The sequence below is a fragment of the Camellia sinensis genome, chromosome 11, assembly GCF_055761805.1.
Source record: "Camellia sinensis isolate YWXY chromosome 11, ASM5576180v1, whole genome shotgun sequence".
Lineage (NCBI taxonomy): Eukaryota > Viridiplantae > Streptophyta > Magnoliopsida > Ericales > Theaceae > Camellia > Camellia sinensis.
This window is the reverse complement of record NC_138971.1, coordinates 12,059,849-12,080,786: the sequence shown is the minus strand read 5'-3', so window position 1 is coordinate 12,080,786 and position 20,938 is coordinate 12,059,849. Positions and strand designations below refer to the sequence as shown.

The following is a 20,938-nucleotide window of genomic DNA, read 5'->3' as shown; positions in this document are numbered from 1 at the left end:
AAACCCTCCGGGAGAAGATCTCCAATGGGAAGGTTGAGAAGGGTTTGACTGTGTATCCCGACTGGAGTGTGAGGTACCGAGACCGTCTGGTTGTGCCGGAGTCTTGTTGAGAGGAAGTAATCCGAGAGTTTCACCATTCACGCCTTGCGGTGCATCCAGGAGGCACTAAGATGTATCGCGATTTGGGTCGCCAGTTTTGGTGGCGGGGTATGAAGAAAGATGTGACAGTTTTTGTATCTAAGTGCTTTACTTGTCAACAAGTGAAAGCCGAGCATCAGAGGCCAGCGAGTTTGTTGCAACCCTTGCCTATTGCCGAATGGAAGTGAGAGCATGTCACGATGGACTTCCTTGTGGGCCTTCCAAGGATTCAGCGGGGTAGTGATGCTATTTGGGTGGTTGTAGACCGGTTGACTAAGTCGGCGCACTTTATCCCTATGCTCATGAGAGATTCGATAGATCACCTTGCCGACTTGTATATTCGGGGCATAGTGAGGTTGCACGGAGTCCCGGTGTCGATCGTCTCAGATAGAGATCCATGTTTTACTGCTAGGTTGTGGCAGAGTTTGCAGAGTGCCTTGGGCACCAAGTTGACCTTTAGTACAGCTTATCATCCTCAAACTGACGGGCAGTCCGAGCGTACTATTCAGATCCTTGAGGATATGCTTCGAGGCTGTGTCCTTGACTTTAGTGGGTCATGGGAGAGGCACTTGCCCTTAGTGGAGTTCGCCTATAACAATAGTTTCCAATCGAGCATTGGTATGGCACCATTTGAAGCCTTGTATGGCCAACCGTGTAGGTCTCCAGTGTGTTGGGCCGAGGTGGGTGATGTACCTTTGTTGGGCCCGGAGTTGGTGCGAGAAACGACGGAGAAAGTTGAGCTTATTCGTAAGAGGCTTGTTACAGCCCAGAGTCGCCAAAAGAGTTATGCCGACCGTCGGATGAGGCCTTTGGCATTTGAGGTGGGTGATCACGTCTTTTTGAAAATATCACCTAGACGAGGTTTGATAAGGTTTGGGAAGAGTGAGAAGTTATCCCCTCGATTTATTGGTCCCTTTGAGATCCTTGAACGGGTTTGGGAGGTTGCATACCGTTTAGCTTTACCGCCGCAGTTGTCCGGGGTGCATGACGTGTTTCATGTTAGTATGCTTCGGAAGTACGATCCGGATCCGTCACATGTATTGGATTGGACCGACTTAGAGGTGGATGGAGATGCCTCGTATGAGGAGAGACCGGTGCGTGTCTTGGATAGGCGGGATCAAATCTTGCGAGGCAAGACGATACCCTTGGTGAAAGTTTTGTGGAAACATCACGGAGTGGAGGAAGCCACTTGGGAACGTGAGTTGGAGGTCTGCGAGAAATACCCGGACTTGTTTGTTAATGTTTAACCATGCATTGGGAATTTTGTTTTGTTAATGAATTCTGGAAACATCATATATGTTTTGGATTGTGGAAATGTTATAGCAATTGAATATGGTTCGGAAATAGAAGTTTTACTTTAACATTGCATATGTTAATTATGTTTTGGAAATGCAAATATATTGTTGACATTGAATATGTTATCGAATTGTGGAATACTTGTGTTGAAATTGTTGAATTTCAAAGAAAAACATGTTAATAATGCATATTGAGTTATGTTGTAATTTGCCTCTTGAAAAGAGATGGGATGACTGGTAATGGGTCAGGATGTTGAATATTAAATTGTAATATTGTTGAGAATTGAGAAATCATGTTTTTGAAACTTATTCATCTAATTTCGGGGACGAAATTCTTTAAGGGGGGGAGGTTATAGCGATCCTGGTTTTTCCTTCATTGTTTAAGTGTATCCCGGGCTCGGGTCCATGGATGTTAGTTGTTGTCTTATTCTCGTTTCCATCATTTACCCTTTGTATTTGAGTCTTGGGTTGTGTTGGATAGGTTTGAAACATGTTGGTTGTGTTTAGAAACCAAGAGTTGATGCCTAGATTTTGGCCTTCACGCTCAAGCGAGGCTTTTGATGCTCAAGCGGGCCCTTTGCTTTTGTTCCTCCGCTCGAGCGGGCAGTTTGGCGCTCGAGCAGGATTATTCAGTCTCCAGTATCTTTTCTCTACAGGTCATCAGACGCTCGAGCGCCCACTTTCACGCTCGAGCGGGGACCTTCGTCTACAGAACTTCTGGAAGTGTGCATTCGACGCTCAAGCGTCACTTTTCACGCTCGAGCGGAAGTCTGTATCTGACGCTTGAGCAAGGTGTTCCACGCTCGAGCGGACTATGTTTTATATCAGTCCGAGTTGTAACTTTTTCGGGCCATTCTCTCTCTCTAACTTTCCAAAACCCTATTTTGAGAGCTCCTTTCTCTAGAATACACATTCTCTCTACGAAGTTATATAGTTTTAGTGATCTTCCACCCTTGTCCCTTTGTAAAAAGTATAGAGCTTGGTGTGGGCTACGTTTGGATCTGAAAATCTTTGGGTTTGGAGCACCTTCGAATTTCTTCATCTTCTCCTTGGAGCTCCGAAATTTGAGGTAGGGATAACTACTCATATTTATGATCTTTCACATAAACTTGTGGTCATTTTGATTTAATGTTGAAGTTGGGAAATTTTGGGTGTTAGGCTTCAAAATGTATAAAGAGGGGTTTTGTTCTTTTGACCAATACATGTGTATTTTGGGTCATAAAATAAGGTTATTGATGTTTATTGATGGTATTTGGACCTTTGGGTCAATGTTGAGAAAATGGAGAGAAAAGCTCTAATTTATTGTGATGAATTAATTTGTATAACTAATTTGGGAAAGTTATGGAAATATGAAATTGAGTTGGAAATAATGAAATTGGGTAATTATGAGGTTTAATGGTGGAGTTGGATTGATTGATCACTCACATTTGAAATTGTAGATAATTTATCTGTTCGATAATTTATTATCTGTTTAGAAATAATTGTTTTGGGCTATCGGTGGAGGATAGTCTTGATTATTATAGACACTGCATGATGATTAGGTGAATTAAAACTAATCAATTGAATATGTCATTGAATATGACGGATGTGATAACACATTGAATGTGTACTTGGCTTGATCATTGTATATGATAAGTGTTTAAATACATTGTATATGTATATTGTTTGGGGGGAGATAATGGATGTACTCCACGGTTTGGGAGGAGATAGGGGATGTACTCCTAAACCGGATTTGGGAGAAGATAAGGGATGGACTCCAGTGATAACTAAGTTGGCCGGAGTGTCCAGGGTGAAAGTTCCGAAATCCTAATTGCGTTTGTATAACGTAGATAAATTGAAATATGAAAATGATAATAATATGAGTTGTAGTCTCATTTAAACTTGAAGTGTTGAAGTGTTAATTATGTGAGTTGTAGTCTCATGTTAATTGATCATAACCGAAGTATTGTTGATATGAGTTGTAGTCTCATTTAAACTGTTTGGATGAACAAGGAACCACATCTATGAATTGGTTTGGATAATGAAATTGAAAGAGATGTATGTTTGTTTATATGAGTTAAGCATTTATCAAATGCCAATATTTTAGTTATTGCTCATATTATGTTTAACATATGTCTACTGGGCGTTGGCTCACTCTATATGGGACATCATTTTTAGGTTCAGGTGTTATGTCACCTCCAAGGCCTTAGCTTGGATGGTTTTGGGAGCTAAAGGCTCTTTTGGTTGTTTTAATATTTTGGTGATACATGTAAATTCAAGCCAAGGGCTTTTTTGTGTAGAGAGTTATAACTCTTTTTTTGTTGTAATCAAGTGTTGACTTGGAAAGTTGTAAACCTACAGGGCATTTACTTTTGTTGTCAACATGTGTTACTTTTGTAAGAATATTCTGATGAATGGAAATATGCTTTATTCTCTTGTCTATGAATATCATGAATGTTGGGTTTATGTATTATTTTGAGGGCGTTACAGTTTGATCCATGATTTTATAGACTGATAAGACTTCTACATAATAGTAATCAGGGTGTTGGGTTTCAGTTTTTTGAATTTAGTTTTTTGGAAATTAATTTTTTTGTTTTTTGCTTTGTTTTGTTTTTAGTAAATATTTTTAAAATTTTAAGCATTTTTTATTTTTTTTTAGACGCATTTTACTTATATATATATATATATATATCTAAAAAGTAAATTATTTGTGAAAAAAATAAACAAATTTAATAAATACACAAAAATATGAAAAATATATTGAATTTTTATTTATTTAGTGAATTTTTTAAAGATTTTTTTCATGAAAATTATACTTTTTAAGTGTATTTATATTAGGTGTGTTTAAAAATTAAAAACAAATTAATTAAAATATTAAAAAAATTCAGTAAAAATAGAAAAATATGAAAAATAAAAAAATAAAATTTTCTTAAACGTAAATTCTAAAAATTGAAAACAAATCGTGTGATTTTTTTTATATTTTTGCATAAGGAGTCAATTCTTTACTATTCAAAACGTGTTCTTGTTCTTGTATAGTAGTATGAATAGTTATAAACAATCATCTAAAATCTATTTTCACATTATTTTAGTACATACACTTAATAAAATTTTATTTTAATAACAATTATATTCTAAATTAAAATAATTATAATGGACATTTACCAACACTTACAATATTATATAAAAATATTCTCTGTACACATCTTTGAGAAAGAATAAAATCTCAATGTAGACCTTTTGACTAAAAAAAGCTAAACCCTAGGATTTGACTGTTTGGAATAACTTACGATAAATTATACTTATATCCCTGAAATTTGGGTTTAACACATATCATACCTTAACGTTTGAGAAATTACACTAACTCTAGTCATTGTAATTATTTAGACGAAATAAAAATATTAAACTCATGCACTCTATTTTTTTCTTACTTTGTTTTGCTTTACTACTTTTGTTTTTTTTTCCCTTTGCTTTACTTTTTTCGTTTTTAATATAATTTTATCTATTTTTTTTATTGAGAGCTATTGTCTTTTATATAACGACCCCGCTACGTAGCTCGAAAGAGTTTGGCTCGAATTTGGCTCGACACCAAAACGACGTCGTTTTGGTGTCTTTTTTTTTTTCCTGTGTTTTTTGTTGCAAAAAGAAAAAGAAGAAGAAGGGTGGAGAAGAAGAGAAGGAGAAGAGAATGAAGGAGGAGGAGGAGGAGGAAGAGGAAGGAGGAGGACTGAAGGGGGCGTAATCACATGGGGAGGAGGAGGCGGAGGCGGAGGCGGGGCCGGAAGCGACGGCGGTGGTGCTGCGACGATCTCATCTCCTCCTCTCTCTTTTCTCCCTCTCTCCTCCTCTTTATCTTCTCCTATCTTCTTCCTCTCTTCTCTCCCTCTTTCTCCTCTGTCTTTGTCTTCGAATTCGAGCCAAAATCGGGTCACTTTTTTCGAGTTACCAATCATTTTCGTTTATATAAATAGGAGGGTTATGAAATGAAAATATTAACCTAAAAAGTAATAATAATTTTTAAAACGTCAAAAAAATAAAAATATAATATAATTGAATCAAACTTCAATGGGGGTGTTTGAAAAGATGAGTTTGAGGCTAAAATAGTCTCAAATTAAAAAAAAAGCCAAAAAGCTCATAAATTAACACTTTATAAAAATAAAAATAAAATAAAAAATAAAGCTAAAACCATGGGACAGTGCTGGCCTACATGTTACATTGAAAAGTTGTCCCTTCTCTTGGTAAATGACGATTTTACCCTTTTACATTAATTTTGAAAAATATGATGTTAGGGATAAATTTATTATTTTAACTTTAAACATTATTTCAATATAACAATTTAAATAAAAATTCATTATATCTTTCTAAATACGAAAATTAAAATAACTTATTAAAATAACAAAAAAATCAAAAAAACTTCTAAAATAACTACGTCTCAAACGAGGCTCATGTCAGTATAATTTATCCAATAACTTATGTGAATACATTTTTTTATATTTTTTAAATCATATTACCTTTTTTTTTATTTTTTTTTTTGCACATTAAAAAAAATAAAAATGAAAAGGCGGCAAAAAGACACAAATAGGCGCCAAAAAATCCCCGATGTCTCTCTGTTTTGGTTGATTGTTTGAATGAAGAAGAGAGAATCAATGGCTGCTTCCAAAACTCTGATGGACTTCTTCCAACCCACTGCAAAACGCTTAAAAAAGGACTCTTCTTCTTCTTCCAAAACCCTAAAATCAGTTCCAAATCGTGTTAACCCCATCGCTTCTTCAACCCTCTGCAAATCGGCTGATCATTCAGATATCCCTATTTCTTCCTCTGGTCTCACTGCCGATGAGAAATCGAGGATCCAATTCAAGAAATTACAGGCTCAATCCAGAAGAAACCTCCGAATCTGTTTGGATCGTCTCTCTAACTCCTCCGTTTCTGGTTCGCTTCTTCTTCTTATTTTTCTCTAATTAATTATTAATCATCAGTCGCCTAGTACTAATACCTTGTTTGGATCGACGAATTTGATGAGAAAACAAAAGAAAATAAATATTGTACTTTTCTCAGGGTTAGTTACACGGAGACGTCCTAAACTATAGTTTAGTTATTCTAATTTGTACCGTTTTATAGTTTAGGGGTTAAAACTCAATACTAAAGAAGAAAGTAACTTAATAATTTCATACTTTCTAAGTCATAAGTACCTAACTTAATAATTTAGATCAAAGCTTGATTTGATATAGCTCACTCTAATGTTGAGAATCAAATTTTTCTACCAAATCTTTTTAAAAATACCTAACCTATTCCAAAAACCTCATTTAACTAATTTAGGTGAAAAAATTGATCTCCAATCCACTATGTTTGGGAACCTACCTAGGAGAGAAAAGAAAAGAAATGGTTACTTATAAGTTATAAGAGAAAAGAAAAGAAAAGAAATGATTGCGATTTCTCTCATTCTTGTTTGGATAAGTAAGAGATAAAAGAAAAGAAATGATTGTGATTTCTCTCATTTTTATTTGGTTAGATTTCATAAGAGAAAAGAAAATAAACTGTTTTATATTATATTATCAAAATAACCTTTTTTATATTTTGTCAATCATTTTATTTCTTTTATTTTTACAGGGATAAAATTAATATTATGAAAATATAAAAATATGTTGGTTCTTTTTCTCTTCCAATCTCTCTACTTTTGAAAAGATTGAAAATGCAGGTTATAAGAGAAATGAATTTGTCTCCGTTTCTCTTTATTTCTTCTTATTTTTCTCTACTTAAGTTATCCACACAAGTAAGAGAAATATATATTTCTCCGTTTATTTTCTTTTCTCTCTAAATCACTCAATCCCTCGTTTGATATTTTTTTGGTGAAAACTTGATTCGATACAAGTTTGATGAATGGGTTGGATCTTATTTTTACCATTTTTTTCATCAAATTTAAATTTGATGAAGAATTTGGTGAAGGATTTGAGATGCAGCAATACATGTGAGAGATATGAGTGAGATTTTTTTTGTTTTGATTGTTTTGTATTTTAATGAGCAACGTTATGTTAGTATTATGAAAATTTTATATCCAATTAATTTGTTTCTCACTAAATTTAATCAACTTTGGTAATGAATGAAATAGACAAAAAGCGCATCATTTTCAATATTTTTTAAAACCTAATTTATAAGTCAATAATGAGAAAAAAAAATAACTACTATTAAAACTTACTTTTTGACTCCACTTTAGAGAGATTGAAAAATGATTTTGGTATTATAATTAATAATAATTTATTTTCTTTTATCTATTCTATCTAAACTAAAATATAAGTTATAATTATTTTCTCTTTGTCTCAATCAAACAAGAGGTAACAAATAAGAACGAAAGAAAACACAATCTTCTTTCAACTTTTCTTTTTCTTGCTTCTTTTCTATCTTACTGTAACAAATCATTTCATTTCATTTTTCAACCAAACAGGCTGTAAAATTATAATATGTTTTGTATCTTCAGAAGGGGTGAATTTTGTGAAATTGGAACAGCTGTTGGTGGAGGAGACATGGTTGGAAGCTCTTCCTGGAGAGTTTCAGAAGCCCTATGCAAAGGAGTTGTGCAAGTTTGTCCAAACTGAACTACGTGGTGGAGGTGATGGTGGCAGCAGCGGTGGGAATAGCCGTGTGCCAATCTATCCGCCTCAGCACTTGATCTTCAATGCTCTTAATACTACCCCATTTGACAGGGTCAAGGCTGTCATCATTGGTCAGGTATACTGCTCTTTCTCCTCCATGTAGTGTTGTGTTTGTGTTCCCTTTCTATACTTGTTTTCCTACTTTCTGCGCTACTGAAAGATAATATAAAGTAATTTTTATTGAAAAAGATAGAACCAAAGCTCACCCAGCCAAGCCAAGCCATATATACCCTATGTACTATCAGTATTATGTAGCTATTTGTTTACATGGAGCTCAACTAATCACAAACCTAAGAATGGAAATTTTAAAATTTTAGAATGGAAATTTGTTTACATTTTACAATAACAAATATTTACGCTAAACAAAATAAGATTCAGACATTTTTTAAATATTGAAAAAAAAAATAAACCCCAAAAATTTCAAAATACAACTCAAAAATCAATCACTTCATCATCTTTTCAAAACTCATAACTAAACAAATTTTTTCTTTTCAAATCTCAATTTAAAAACTCAAAATACAACTCCACACTCAAATAATGATTTTAATACTAAACCAAACGGAGCCTTATTATGGTTTGCAATTGCTCTGCTAAGTAGATAATGCCATGCTTAAGTTTTTATTTTTTATTTTATTTTGGTAGGATCCCTACCATGGGCCTGGTCAAGCAATGGGCCTTTCCTTTTCTGTGCCAGAAGGCGTGGAAGTCCCTTCAAGTCTGAAAAACATATACAAGGAGCTTCAGCAAGATTTGTGCTGCTTAATTCCATCTCACGGGAATTTGGAAAAATGGGCTATCCAGGTACCAATTGATCTAGTGATGTTACTATGAATGTGTTTCTTCTTATAATTATTGCTGTCCCTTTTTCTCCCCCTAGCACTTCTTGCTTGTATTTTCTGTTATAAACTGCTGTTCTCATGTGGTCTGTTATGAATGTTGTCCGTTCTTTTACTTTTTCCTTTTATTATCCACTTCTTCCTTCAACTGACATATTTTGAAGCTTAGAAATAATAAACTAGCAATTTGATCCTTTCTTATTCTTCTTAAATTTCTAAAAGTCAATCATTAAATATGCAATTTGTGTCAAATGTAAATGTGAAAAAATGCACACTAATGATCCCATCCCACATAGGAAGTTTGCATGGATGATATTGGGTTTGTTAGTAGGAACAATTAACCCAAATGACATCTCATTGGCTAGCTCTTTTGGGTAAGTTCCTGTGGTTGTTATTAATGGTATCAGAGACAATCTATGCGCTCGGTTATGTAGGCTCCAGGATCATGCCTGGAAGTCCAGGAAATATTCTTGTGTATGAGTGACTCTGGCCATTACATTTAAAGAGTTACTGCACATAAATCGTTACAGAGAATCATGTGGTCCACCTCACTAAATGACGTAGGACAATGGGGGTCATTATTCTGGATGAGTTTTGGTTGAATATGCTATTTATAAAGCAATTTCTCTTTAAAGTAAGGCCTCTGTAATAATGATTTAGTTTTATTTTTTTATATCAAGGAAACATTTGTCCTATTGCTAGTTGCTACATGTAAAAATTGATGTATATTATTGATTGATCTTTTGATTTGTTCTGTCTATTACAAATGGTTCCTTATATAGATGTAGGTGTAGTGGATGGTGTGTAGTGGATGATGATAGTGGTGTAGTGGGTTAGGTTTAGTGGAGTAGGTGAGGTGGTAGTGGTGTAGTGGGTTAGGCTTAGTGGAGTAGGTGAGGTGGTAGTGGTGGTAGGTGATGGTAAATTCTAACAGTCCCCCGCAAACTCAAGGAGGATAGAAACTAACCAACTTGAGTTTGAAGAGAGGAACAAAACAAGAAAATACATAAAAAAAGGATAGGAGACACTGTATGGTCGTGTCAGACCGTTGGTGAAGACACTGTATGGTGGTGTCATAACGTTGTAGAGGACACTGTATGGTGGTGTCATAACGTTGTAGATGACACTGGATGGCGGTGTCAGACCGATGTAGAAGACAGTTTATGGGGTCATGTCGGACCGTTGTAGCAGACAATGTTGTGACAGTTTACGGAGTCTTGCTGGACCCTTGTAGAAACTAACCGGAATCAATGTCGGGACAGTTTACAGAGTCTTGTTGGACCCTTGTAGAAACTAACCGGAATCTATGTCGGGACAGTTTACAGAGTCTTGTCGGACCCATAAAGGAGCTAACCGGAATCAATGTCGGGACAGTTTACAGAGTCTTGTCGGACCCTTGTAGAAACTAACCGGAATCTATGTCGGGACAGTTTACAGAGTCTTGTCGGACCCTTGTAGAAACTAATCGAAATCTATGTCGGGACAGTTTACAGAGTCTTGTCGGACCCTTAAAAAGTCGCACCCTCAAAAGGTGTGCCCAATTTTTCAAAAGGCGTGCTATCAAAAGGCGTGCCCAATCCATAAAAAGGCGTGCCATCAAAAGGCGTGCCCAAGTCATAAAAAGGTGTGCCTGACATGATGGCGAGGCACGTGGGCGCCTTGGCTTGCGCGCCCGTTGGTCGGCTGTCGGCAAGTGGCGCGCGATGCGCGGATCGGCCCTGGCTATTTAAACCAAGGTTGAGGCAGAGGCTGAGGCAGACAAAAAACTTCTGAAAATCCTCTGAAAAAAACTCTTCCTGTGCTGAGAGAGAAACTCTGTAATACTCTGTAACCAACCCGTCTCTGAAACACTCAGCAACATGGCCTCTTCTTCCCGTCCAGCTACCCAGAACATGGCCTCCTCTTCCCGTGGGCTGCTCACGCTCTTTCCAGAACTGAACGAGTCCACAAGAGAAATAACTGGTGCGGTGGCCAGTGAACCTCAACCAAACACCTCTGGTTTTGCTCCGTTGAACTTTCCGATGCGGTCGGTGGAGCAAAAAATGGCGGTGCAAACTGATATTGAGGCCAATCAGTATACTCTGAAGTCATGCGTGGAAACCATGACTGCGGTCACAAATTTGTCGCACCGGCTGCAGAGCAGGACAAATGAGGTGCAACAGTTAAACTCCCAGCTGGCTCTGCTCCAACGCATGTATAAGGATGCGCGAGCAGAGATAAGTACGCTGAAAGCGGAAAACAAGGAGCTGAAGCGGAAGGCCACTGCGATGTTCCGTTTTGGAGGTCCGCCATATGCTGCAGTGGAGGAACAAGGAGGAGGCAACTTGTTTGGTGGTCAAGCAAACACGGAGGCAACACCGGCAAGGGCCGTCCAAGACGGAGGCAAGAAGAAGAGACCTACAGCAGAGTAGAGAAGAAAAATCCCACTGTGCCGATTTGTGTTGGTTTGGTTTTTTTTTTTTTTGTTTTTTGTTTTTGTTTTTGTTTTTTTTTTTTTGGTGTAAAATGGTGATCGGGGTGAGCCCGACATAAATAAAATAAGTTCGTCTTCTTCCTCTGTGTTGTTTTGTTTTGTTTTTTTTTTGTTTTTTTTTTTTTAAATTTATTTATTTATTTATTTATTTATTTTGTTTGGGAAAGGAAATAAAAGAAAGAGTGGAAATATCAGAAGGCGTGGGAATCGGTGAGCGAATAAAGGGGATATAAAAAAATAAAAAAAAAAATAGACAAAAAGGTAGTGAATTGAAATAGTGAATAATAAAATAAGAAGAGAAAGTGGACTGTCGGTGTTGATTTTGTATAATAATAATAAGAATAAGAAGAGAAAGTGGAAGAGAGTGGGAATATTGATGATGAAAAGTGGAACCAACCCATGTGGGTTGCAGAGAGAAAAGAAGAAAAGAGGAGTAGACAGTTTCACCAAATCCATGATTTCTTTATTTTCTCCACCTATTGGTCTGTCACTTTTGGAGAAGAGAATGTAGACGTTCCGCACAACCGTTTCAAGGCTAGAACTGAATCAGATAATCGGGTATAATTTCCCTAAAACCCGAGAGGCAAACTAGCGATTTGCAAGCAGCAAAAGCGGAGACATAATCTGGCTCCTGATGATCACCTTGAGCAGCAATCTCCGAAGGGCTAAATGACCCAGTACCAAGATGTGTGAGCTGTGGAGCTCGGATCATCAGCCTGTAAAGCTGCCCAATGTTAACGAACCGGTTCAACCTAAGTTTCTTCAAAGACGGAGATCTCGCCACCAGCTGTTCCAATGCCTCAAAATCTATTGGGCATTCCACATAGTCGAAAATGAAAGACTCGAGACAAGTTTCACCCTCTGGGAAACAAGAAATCCAATCGATTTCATCATCCGTAACCTCATCCTCAATCAGATCAAGCACTCGAAGTTGCCTGCACTTGTTGGCAATCACAGCGAGACCACTGGTACCGAAGCCATCGCAACAGACAAGCACGAGCTCTTTGAAATAGGGAAACGAATCAGCCAGAAACTCCAGATCTTTTGGGTGCTCGATTCGGTGTGTGATGAAGGACTTCAGGCGGTGGCTGCAACATGTAAGGATCTCCGTGAACTTCGGGTTTTCCCTATTGATGCCAGCGAGGATAGTGAGGGCCCCGTTTCTGATGTGGGTCTCCGTGCAATTTCTGAGGGGTGTAATAAGCTGCAATCGATTTTATATTTCTGATGATTAGAGAGGATGGAGTAGAGACGGATAGTCAGAGAAAGAGAGTTTCTGGTATGTGTTGAAAAACTCCCGCGGGCAGCGAAGGCAAGGTTGCCGGTCGGCTGCCCGCCGGAAAGAAAGGAGTATAGGCCTAAATCTTATAGCTCTGATACCATGTAAAAATTGATGTATATTATTGATTGATCTTTTGATTTGTTCTGTCTATTACAAATGGTTCCTTATATAGATGTAGGTGTAGTGGATGGTGATAGTGGTGTAGTGGGTTAGGTTTAGTGGAGTAGGTGAGGTGGTAGTGGTGTAGTGGGTTAGGTTTAGTGGAGTAGGTGAGGTGGTAGTGGTGGTAGGTGATGGTAAATTCTAACACTACATATTGGAACATACTACTCTTTCTACTATATCATTTTTTTTTTCCACATTGGAGTGCATGCTAGCCTATTTCATCCAAAATGGCATGTTATCTTGTGGTGATGCCTTTTTCTTTTTTAAATAGTATCTGACAATAATACTATACATTGTAGGGTGTTCTACTGCTCAATGCCGTTCTTACTGGTAAAATTCCTAATTTCTCTGAACTTCCAAATCCTGCAATGTCATATAGTCTTAGTTATGAATTTTGCTACATTGCTTTCCCACTTTCTCTGTTCCATAAGTCTCTTATTGTTTCCCCCTCCCCTCTTTTCAGTTAGGCAGCATCAGGCAAATTCTCATGCAAAGAAAGGGTGGGAGCAATTTACTGATGCTGTCATCAAAGCAATTTCACAGAAGAAGAAGGGAGTAGTATTTCTTCTGTGGGGAAATTATGCTCAAGCAAAATCCAGGTAACCTCGTGTCATAAGCTTGGCATTGTGGCAAATCTGAAGGCTGATCAAGAAATATGCTAAATTTATCTCCACTCACTACAAAATGAAATATTAATACTCTCACTTTCTTTTGCTCTCAAGTTCTATGTGTCAAATCCATCATTTTTGGTGTTCAGTCCTTGATGTTTTGTTCATTATACCCACTCAAATCAGGTGGAAAGAATCTGAATATCCTTTAAATTTTTCTTTTAAATGGAATCTCTTAAGCAGAATTTAGGCCATCATTGATTGGTTCTAGTGTTAGTTTCTGCAGGATATTAATCATCGTTAAAAATGAAGCCAACTTTGCATGAAACAATCTGGCATTGTTTCTCTAGCTTACAAAAAATTTGCTATTCATCTGATGCTTAATGTGATAATATTGTCCTAAACTTTGTTGGGGGATTTTTGGTGTTGTTTTAGCTTTTAATATTTTACTTGTTTGCTTTTCCTGCCTGGATTATTATCTTGAATTTAAAATTTGGAGAAGTGTTTTTTTATTTGTTATCTCAGCTTCTAGTGATGAAATGTAGCATCCATGAAGCGCATGGGAAGGGCAACCATTAAAATGAATTTTTCCAAGAAACTTGAAGCATATGTCGTTTGAGCTTGGGGATGGTTGTAGGATTCAGCTTTGCATGGGGTGGTGCAAAAATGTTCCTTTATTGTGGTTTTCCTAGACCTACATAATATTTCAGTCTATCGGTGGAGGTGTGGCAATGGGAATTTCTTGGTTAAATCCTATCACCTTTTTTATTTTTTATTTTTTTATTTATTTTTTAATAATCTGTGGAAGGTTGAGGAATTCTTTCCTGTGAAGTTCATTTAGAAGTCGGGAGCTCCAACTAAAGTGTCATTTTTTGTTTGGACAGCCACTTTAAGTTCTATCCTTTCTACTGACAATTTGATAAAAAGAGGCGACAGACTACCTAATACTAGGTGTTGCAAGCACTGTATGGTGGAGGACAGTGGACCACTTGTTGCTTCACTGTGCAATTGCAAAAGATAAATGGAACTTATTGTTCTCCATTTTGTAGTGAACTTTAGAATCTACTTGAGTAGACATTTGACCTCTTCACTTGTAGCTTCTTTAGTGAACTTTTTTTTTTTAAATTTTATGAGTTTTTATTTTTTGCTTTTTAGATTCTTCCACACTAGACGGACCGGAAAAGTAAAAAATTTTGACACAAATTTGAAAAAAAAAAAAAATCACTGAAGACAAAAGTTCAGAAAAAAAAAAAATGTAGCTTTTTTAGCTGGATGCCAAATGAGGCCTTAGTCTCTTTATAACCTTTTTGTGAGAGGTCAAATGACATCTTAAGGAGAGTGATGTTTGGAACTCTTTGATGGGTTCCACTACGACAAAACTTAGATGACACAATGTGGAATTCTCATGGGGCTTCCAAACTGAATTTTCAAAACCATATCTATAAAGCTGTCATGTGTCTTCAAAATGAAAGCGTGAGCTTCTGGTTTTATATAGTTTTATATCAGATTACATTGGTGTAAACATATTGTGAGTTTTGAAGTTGAGAAATTACAGGACTCAATAGGGAAAAAGAAAAAAGATGTTGGGATGAGTTTGTAGTCAGTAGGAAACTTATAACTAAAAAGATGGTTAATTATAATTATATTTTTAAGCAATTATATTGGGATCTTTGATAATTTATAATTTTTTTTGCTACACTAATGATTATTAATTTCGTGCAGATTGATCGATGAGACAAAGCACCATATTCTCAAAGCAGCTCATCCCTCTGGTTTATCTGCAAATAGGGGCTTCTTTGGGTGCAGGTCCATTTTTTCCTTATATGAATGCGATTACAGTTCTGCAATAAATGTTTCCATATAGGGAATATATGTTTGACCAAAATTATTATTACCATTCTAATCTTGCATACCCTGTTTGTTCCCTTGGATTGCTCGAGTAACATTAATGAACTGTCTTGTCAAATTCTAGTTTTTGGGATCAGCAAGCATGTTGAATTCTTGTTAAAAATTAAATAAATAAATAAATAAAAATTTACGGAGATTACCCTTAAGAGGAGCCCCTCCAAAATAATTGTCTCCAAGCCCTTCCTGAGTTAGTTCAGGAATGTTGTTTCCTTGCTTTTGGGATGTGATTGTCTATCATGGTATCACTGAATAGCAAAAATCATGCCTTTTGAGTTGTTTACTATCAATTCTTCAATATTTTAATTCTTCTGATTAAATTAACTATTGATGCATGGTTTATTCCAATTAGTTGTTTGACGGTAAACTTTTTTGTTTCCACAGTGGTGTACTTGGGGTGTGGTATAGAGCATCTTAGTGAGCTCTGTTTCTTATGTTTCTTTTGAGCAAAAATAAAAGAAAAAGGTTGTTTCATTTTATTGTGAGTCCATGTGGAAATAACAGGAATGATACACTTCATGTATAAAAATCAATTAAGTAGTCAGTGCATCCTTGTAACTGTTGTAGTTAACTTGCACATGCAGTAATGAGGAACGAATTTATGCAATCTGAATTCATGTGTGGAGGGGTCAACCTTCTTGGATCTCATTTTGACTTTCCCATTAGTTTGTTGGCCAACTAGGACTTACAGTAGGCCTGCCCATGTTTGGTTGTTTCTGAAAACTAATCGTTGGACTAGCCTTCTCCTTGGGAAAGTATAAATACCAAGGTACCCTCACTTGGTATTTTTTGATGAGAAAAACTCTTCAAGTGTCTATGCACTTCTTGCACATTCTAAATCACATCTCTTCAATGCATCCACTTTATGTGAGTGAATGTGAGCTTAAGAAACTTCCATTGTACCTTGTGTGGAGAGTTTTCTTTCCTTGAAATCTTGAAAGTTCTCATTGGAGGTATAATTTCTCATCATAATGTTATAAATATTTTGTTGTATACACTAGTGCCACCTTCACACACCTACACTCTTATCTCACATAGAGAGGCTCCTTGTGAAGCTCTTAGTGAGCATCTTTGTTAAGTGATAAGTTGTGTTTCTTGGTGGTTTTGGGTTTCGGGTTGAGCCACACACAAAAAACAAAAAAAAAAACCTAATGTTTAATTTGTGATTTGGATTGTAAAGGTTAGAGTTTGTTCTACTGAAAACCTCTTTGAGTTGTAAGATTTTTTGTTAACCTAGGGAAAACCCTGGTTGATAACTGGATTATGCCAACAACAAAGCCGGAGAATGGACGTAGGACAGTGTTGTGCCAAATCACTATAATCTTTACATTATTGCACTTTAAATTGAATGGGCGATGGATGAGATTGATGTATGTAATTGACATTACTAGGAGATATTGATCTTATTATTAAGAAATGTTGAGGTACACTTAGGGTTAGCCTAAAAAGTGAATTTACATGTCATGTACCCTGGTTGACAGCGATATCAATATTGGTTGACCAGAATTCATCTAACAAAGAAAGATGTTACTTTCGTGGTGAAGCAGATTTAAAAATAAAGTTGATTTAAGTATAGAACTGTCCTAGTTGACATTATTCATTAATGGGGTTCACTGTAGTACTAAATCCCGAGCTTTGCTGTCACATTATAGAATCTCAACTGTGGATGTTACCTTGTGATTACTTCTATTTGTTTATGCTTATTAAGTTTTGAGCATGTACCGGATTTCTGAAGACTTGGGCAGTTGTTACTAGGCGACACACGACGGTTTCATTTCATGTAAACTAATTTTATTGATATTAGATGAATTTTATATTCCAAGGGTTAAAACCTAATTCATACGGTGTGATATACTTATTGCCTTCGATTGATTAACATGTACACAGGCATTTTTCTTGCACAAACCAGCTTTTGGAGCAAATGGGAATGGCTCCTATAGATTGGCAATTATAATTGGGAGAACCTGCTCGAATTTTGTGACTGACTATTAACATCTGTGATGTACTTGCCTTGCAAGACAAGAATTCCAGGATTTACTCGGTACTTATTTCCGTTACTATTTAGTTGCTTTTGCCGATATTTTTGGTCCATCTTTATCGTTGTTGCACTGTATGGTTTGAAGTTTGTTCAGCAACATGTAATTGAATCGTATGAATTACTTTTTGTGTTGTATATTTTTTGGGGTTGAAATTCATGAATGATCTGGTTTATGTACTGAGAAGAACAATTTGGTTTATTTGGGTTTTGTGAACAATATTGTACATTCTGTGATGACAATGTTTTGGTTTGGGTTTTTGAAAATAGTTTTTTGAGTTTTCTATCCATATTTCTTTGTTTTTAGTGAATTTTTTTACATTTTAATCAATTTTTTTCTTCTTACTTTTTAGATCCACTTAATCTAGATACACTTTAAAAATACAAAATTTGTAGAAAAATTTTTAAAAAAATCATTGAATACAAAATATACTAAGGTATCGAATTTTTGTATATTTTTTTTTTGTTTGTTTTTGTATTCAATGAGTTTTTAAAAGATTTTTTGTATAAATTTTATACTTTTTAAGTGTATCTAGATTAAATGAATCTAAAAATTAAAAAAAAAATGATCAAAATATTAAAAAAATCACTAAAAATTAAAAAATACTAATTGAAAATTTAGAAAATTATTTTTGAAAATTTCAAACCAAAATTGACTTTTTTGTTGCTTGTTTCTTGATAGGGAAGATGCTTTGGGACGGAATCAAGGTGTATAAGGTTATTTGATGGGAAAAAATCATTTTGATCTTAACCTTGTTTGCTAATAGTAGGAATTTCTATGTCATTTTTCACACAATAATTTTACTGTCCCTCATATTTTGGATGAATATTTTTGCTCGACCCCAAATGCATTGCATTCAGTTTATCTTGAAACTTGCATTAATTGCAAATCTTGACAAAGATCATCAATGCTTTCCATGACCTTTCTCATAAGATGTAAGATGAACACAAGATCTGAAAGATGAGATCACATCATATAAGCTAAACTTGCATCACCCCATTGTGCATTAAGTATTTTCACTAGCAATGATTTTTTTTATATAAATTTTCATAGAATAACAAGATACAAAAATATGGATTAGAGTCATCCTAGAGAGCCATCTAATAGAACATCAAAAGAACAAAAGATAGTAAGACCTAATACTAAAAGAGAGTTCCAAGGTTGGAAACCGAATCTTTTGTAGTCAATTGCATGTAGTGCACCTTCTTGTGTCTCAAAATGACGTCGTTTTGGTGGAGAAAGGTAAAGAGGAAAAGGGTAAGGTTTATTTTATTATGTTTCAAAATGACGTCATTTTGAAACTACAGGATACATAACGAATTCGGATTCGTTGGTTGATACTAAAGGACAAGACACCACACCAAGAAAACTAAGATCTTCTAACAATACATCTTGGGCAAAGCACTAACAGACCCATGCAAGGGGAGAGATTCAAATTAAGAGCAAGCATTTTTGCAAATTTTAATAACTTGAGGAACTCTCAATAGCATGATGTTTGCATAAAGGACCAACAATATTGACTACGAGAGTTTTTGGAGAGAAAAAAATTATGTTACTTTTTGATTCAATATTTTTTGGGATGCTGCAATTCTTTGAAGCACTTTGTTTTCAACCAGTATATTTGTTTAAATTGCTGATTTAGAGTTGCTTAAGTGGATTTAGTAGTGCCAAATGAAATTTGTGGACTTGGATTGCTAATATACATTTCTTTTCATGAATGCTTTGTATGTTCTTGGGATATGGAGGGCTGTTCAGAGATGAAAAAAAACGAATGTGGATCCTTGGCTATTCCGGGAAGATTGAAAGAGGAACTAGTCTGGAGGCAGAAATCTGTAGACAATCATTTTTGAAAAGACCTGGATTGATATGGAAATTGAAGTGAATTGCAATGAGGCATGGCCAAACTCGATGCACTCTCAAACATGTGTACCGCGAAACTAACAAATGTCCAGATGCTCTAGCGAACATTGGAGCCGAGCAACTCGAAGACTGGGTGGGTCGTCACGGAAGACCCACCTGATGCAATCTGACCACTTCTCATAGCAAATATGATTAGAACCTTGTATGAGAGAATATAGCTTCTCTTCTTCTTGGTTGGTTGTTGCTTTTTAGTGTAAAACTCTATTATCTTTAAATTCCGTAGTATTTAAAAAAAGAAAGAAAAAGATGATTACATTTATGTGCATAAACCAAATAAAGTGATATGATAAGCTAACACCGTAGAGACATGATATGACAAGTCCACTGTCATATATCTATATGACTTACAATGACATATAAGATTTTGCAATATTGTTCTACACTCTGTTGGTTTTATGACCAATTGATACAGCTTAATATAATCATATTCTTTAGATACAAAAAAATAAATAAATGAACAAATAAGAAAATGAGTCATCTTGTGCTCGGGAGGGGCAGTGACTACCTCACCCTTTGAAAATTACTACTGAACCTATAGTCATGAAATTTTGTTTCAATTTGCCCCCTGAATGTTTATTTTTATTTTTATATATACTCCATTTTTCTCTTCAAAAAACGTGATATTCTGTTCAAAACATCAACGTAAGAAACAGAAATAATCGTTGGCCAACCCAAACATAAAAGTTGGGCTAAAGATCGAAATTAAGCTTTGAACAGATTGCTTTGGCTTCATATTGCCCCTCCCGAGTCAAAATCTGCATTGATCAGTAACAGTTTCCAAGACATACAAACGAAAAAACATGAACAAATGTAATTGAAACATCAAAGGAAAATTGGAGGATGAAATGAACTTTGATCTCAACATATTGTATGGCCCAAACCTTCCTATATTCACATCCATCTGTTACACATTTGTTCTCTATTATCTATACCTTATATAAACGAAAAGCCACTGGATAGATGTTGCGTTTGTTTTTTTTTAATTTCTTCAAAATAATACCCCATGCAATGCAACTGTCCTATTTTTGTAATTGTTCAGATCAAAGTCTCTTATAACTAATCAAATTCAGATTCAAATTCAGATCAAAATTTGTAACTAGTAGCACGTGTGCAAACACCGCTAGTATATGATTATATTAAAACTTACTTTTTGACTCACCACTTTGGAGAGATTGAAAAAAGATTTTGGTAATATAATTAACAATAATTTATTTTCTTTTATCTATTCCATCTAAACTAAAATAAAAGTTATAATTATTTTCTCTCTGTCTCAATCAAAGAAGAGGTAACAAATAAGTGTACGATTTCTGAATGATTTCTGTATATTCAATTGTGTACGTTTACAAAGAGTGCATTAGCTATATAGCCCTAATTTACGACAGAAAAAGGAAATACAAAGAAAAGAGAATTGCCTAATTCCTAATATACCATATATATAATATATATTCTCATACCCTCGCTCAAACTCAAGGTGTTTTAGCAGAAAACACTGAGAGTTTGCTACGAAGAAACTGAAATCGAGCAGTAGTTTGAGTCTTGGTGAATAAGTCCGCAAGTTGCAAAGCCGAGGAGACAAAAAGAAGCGAGATAGAGCCAGACTGCAGATGCTGTCGTACAAAGTGACAATCAATTTCAATATGTTTCGTCCGTTCATGGA

At 35.6% G+C, this 20,938-nt stretch overlaps 1 protein-coding gene across 2 annotated transcripts; it reads left to right on the top strand.

Annotated features, from left to right (window-relative positions):
- The first annotated feature begins 5,960 nt into the window (after positions 1-5,960).
- On the top strand, positions 5,961-17,562 carry UNG (uracil dna glycosylase). Of its 2 annotated transcripts, XM_082893593.1 has the most exons (8): positions 5,970-6,338; positions 7,882-8,132; positions 8,699-8,857; positions 13,112-13,142; positions 13,276-13,411; positions 15,143-15,226; positions 17,034-17,105; positions 17,213-17,562. In XM_082893593.1, the coding sequence occupies exons 1-7, from the start codon at positions 6,038-6,040 to the stop codon at positions 17,056-17,058; spliced, it is 987 nt and encodes a 328-aa protein (XP_082749719.1). In that variant the 5' UTR covers positions 5,970-6,037; the 3' UTR covers positions 17,059-17,105; positions 17,213-17,562. The 2 variants fall into 2 exon arrangements, with proteins under 2 accessions (XP_028119980.2, XP_082749719.1); XM_028264179.2 differs by lacking the exon at positions 17,034-17,105 and having other exon boundaries at positions 5,961-6,338.
- Positions 17,563-20,938: the final 3,376 nt, after the last annotated feature.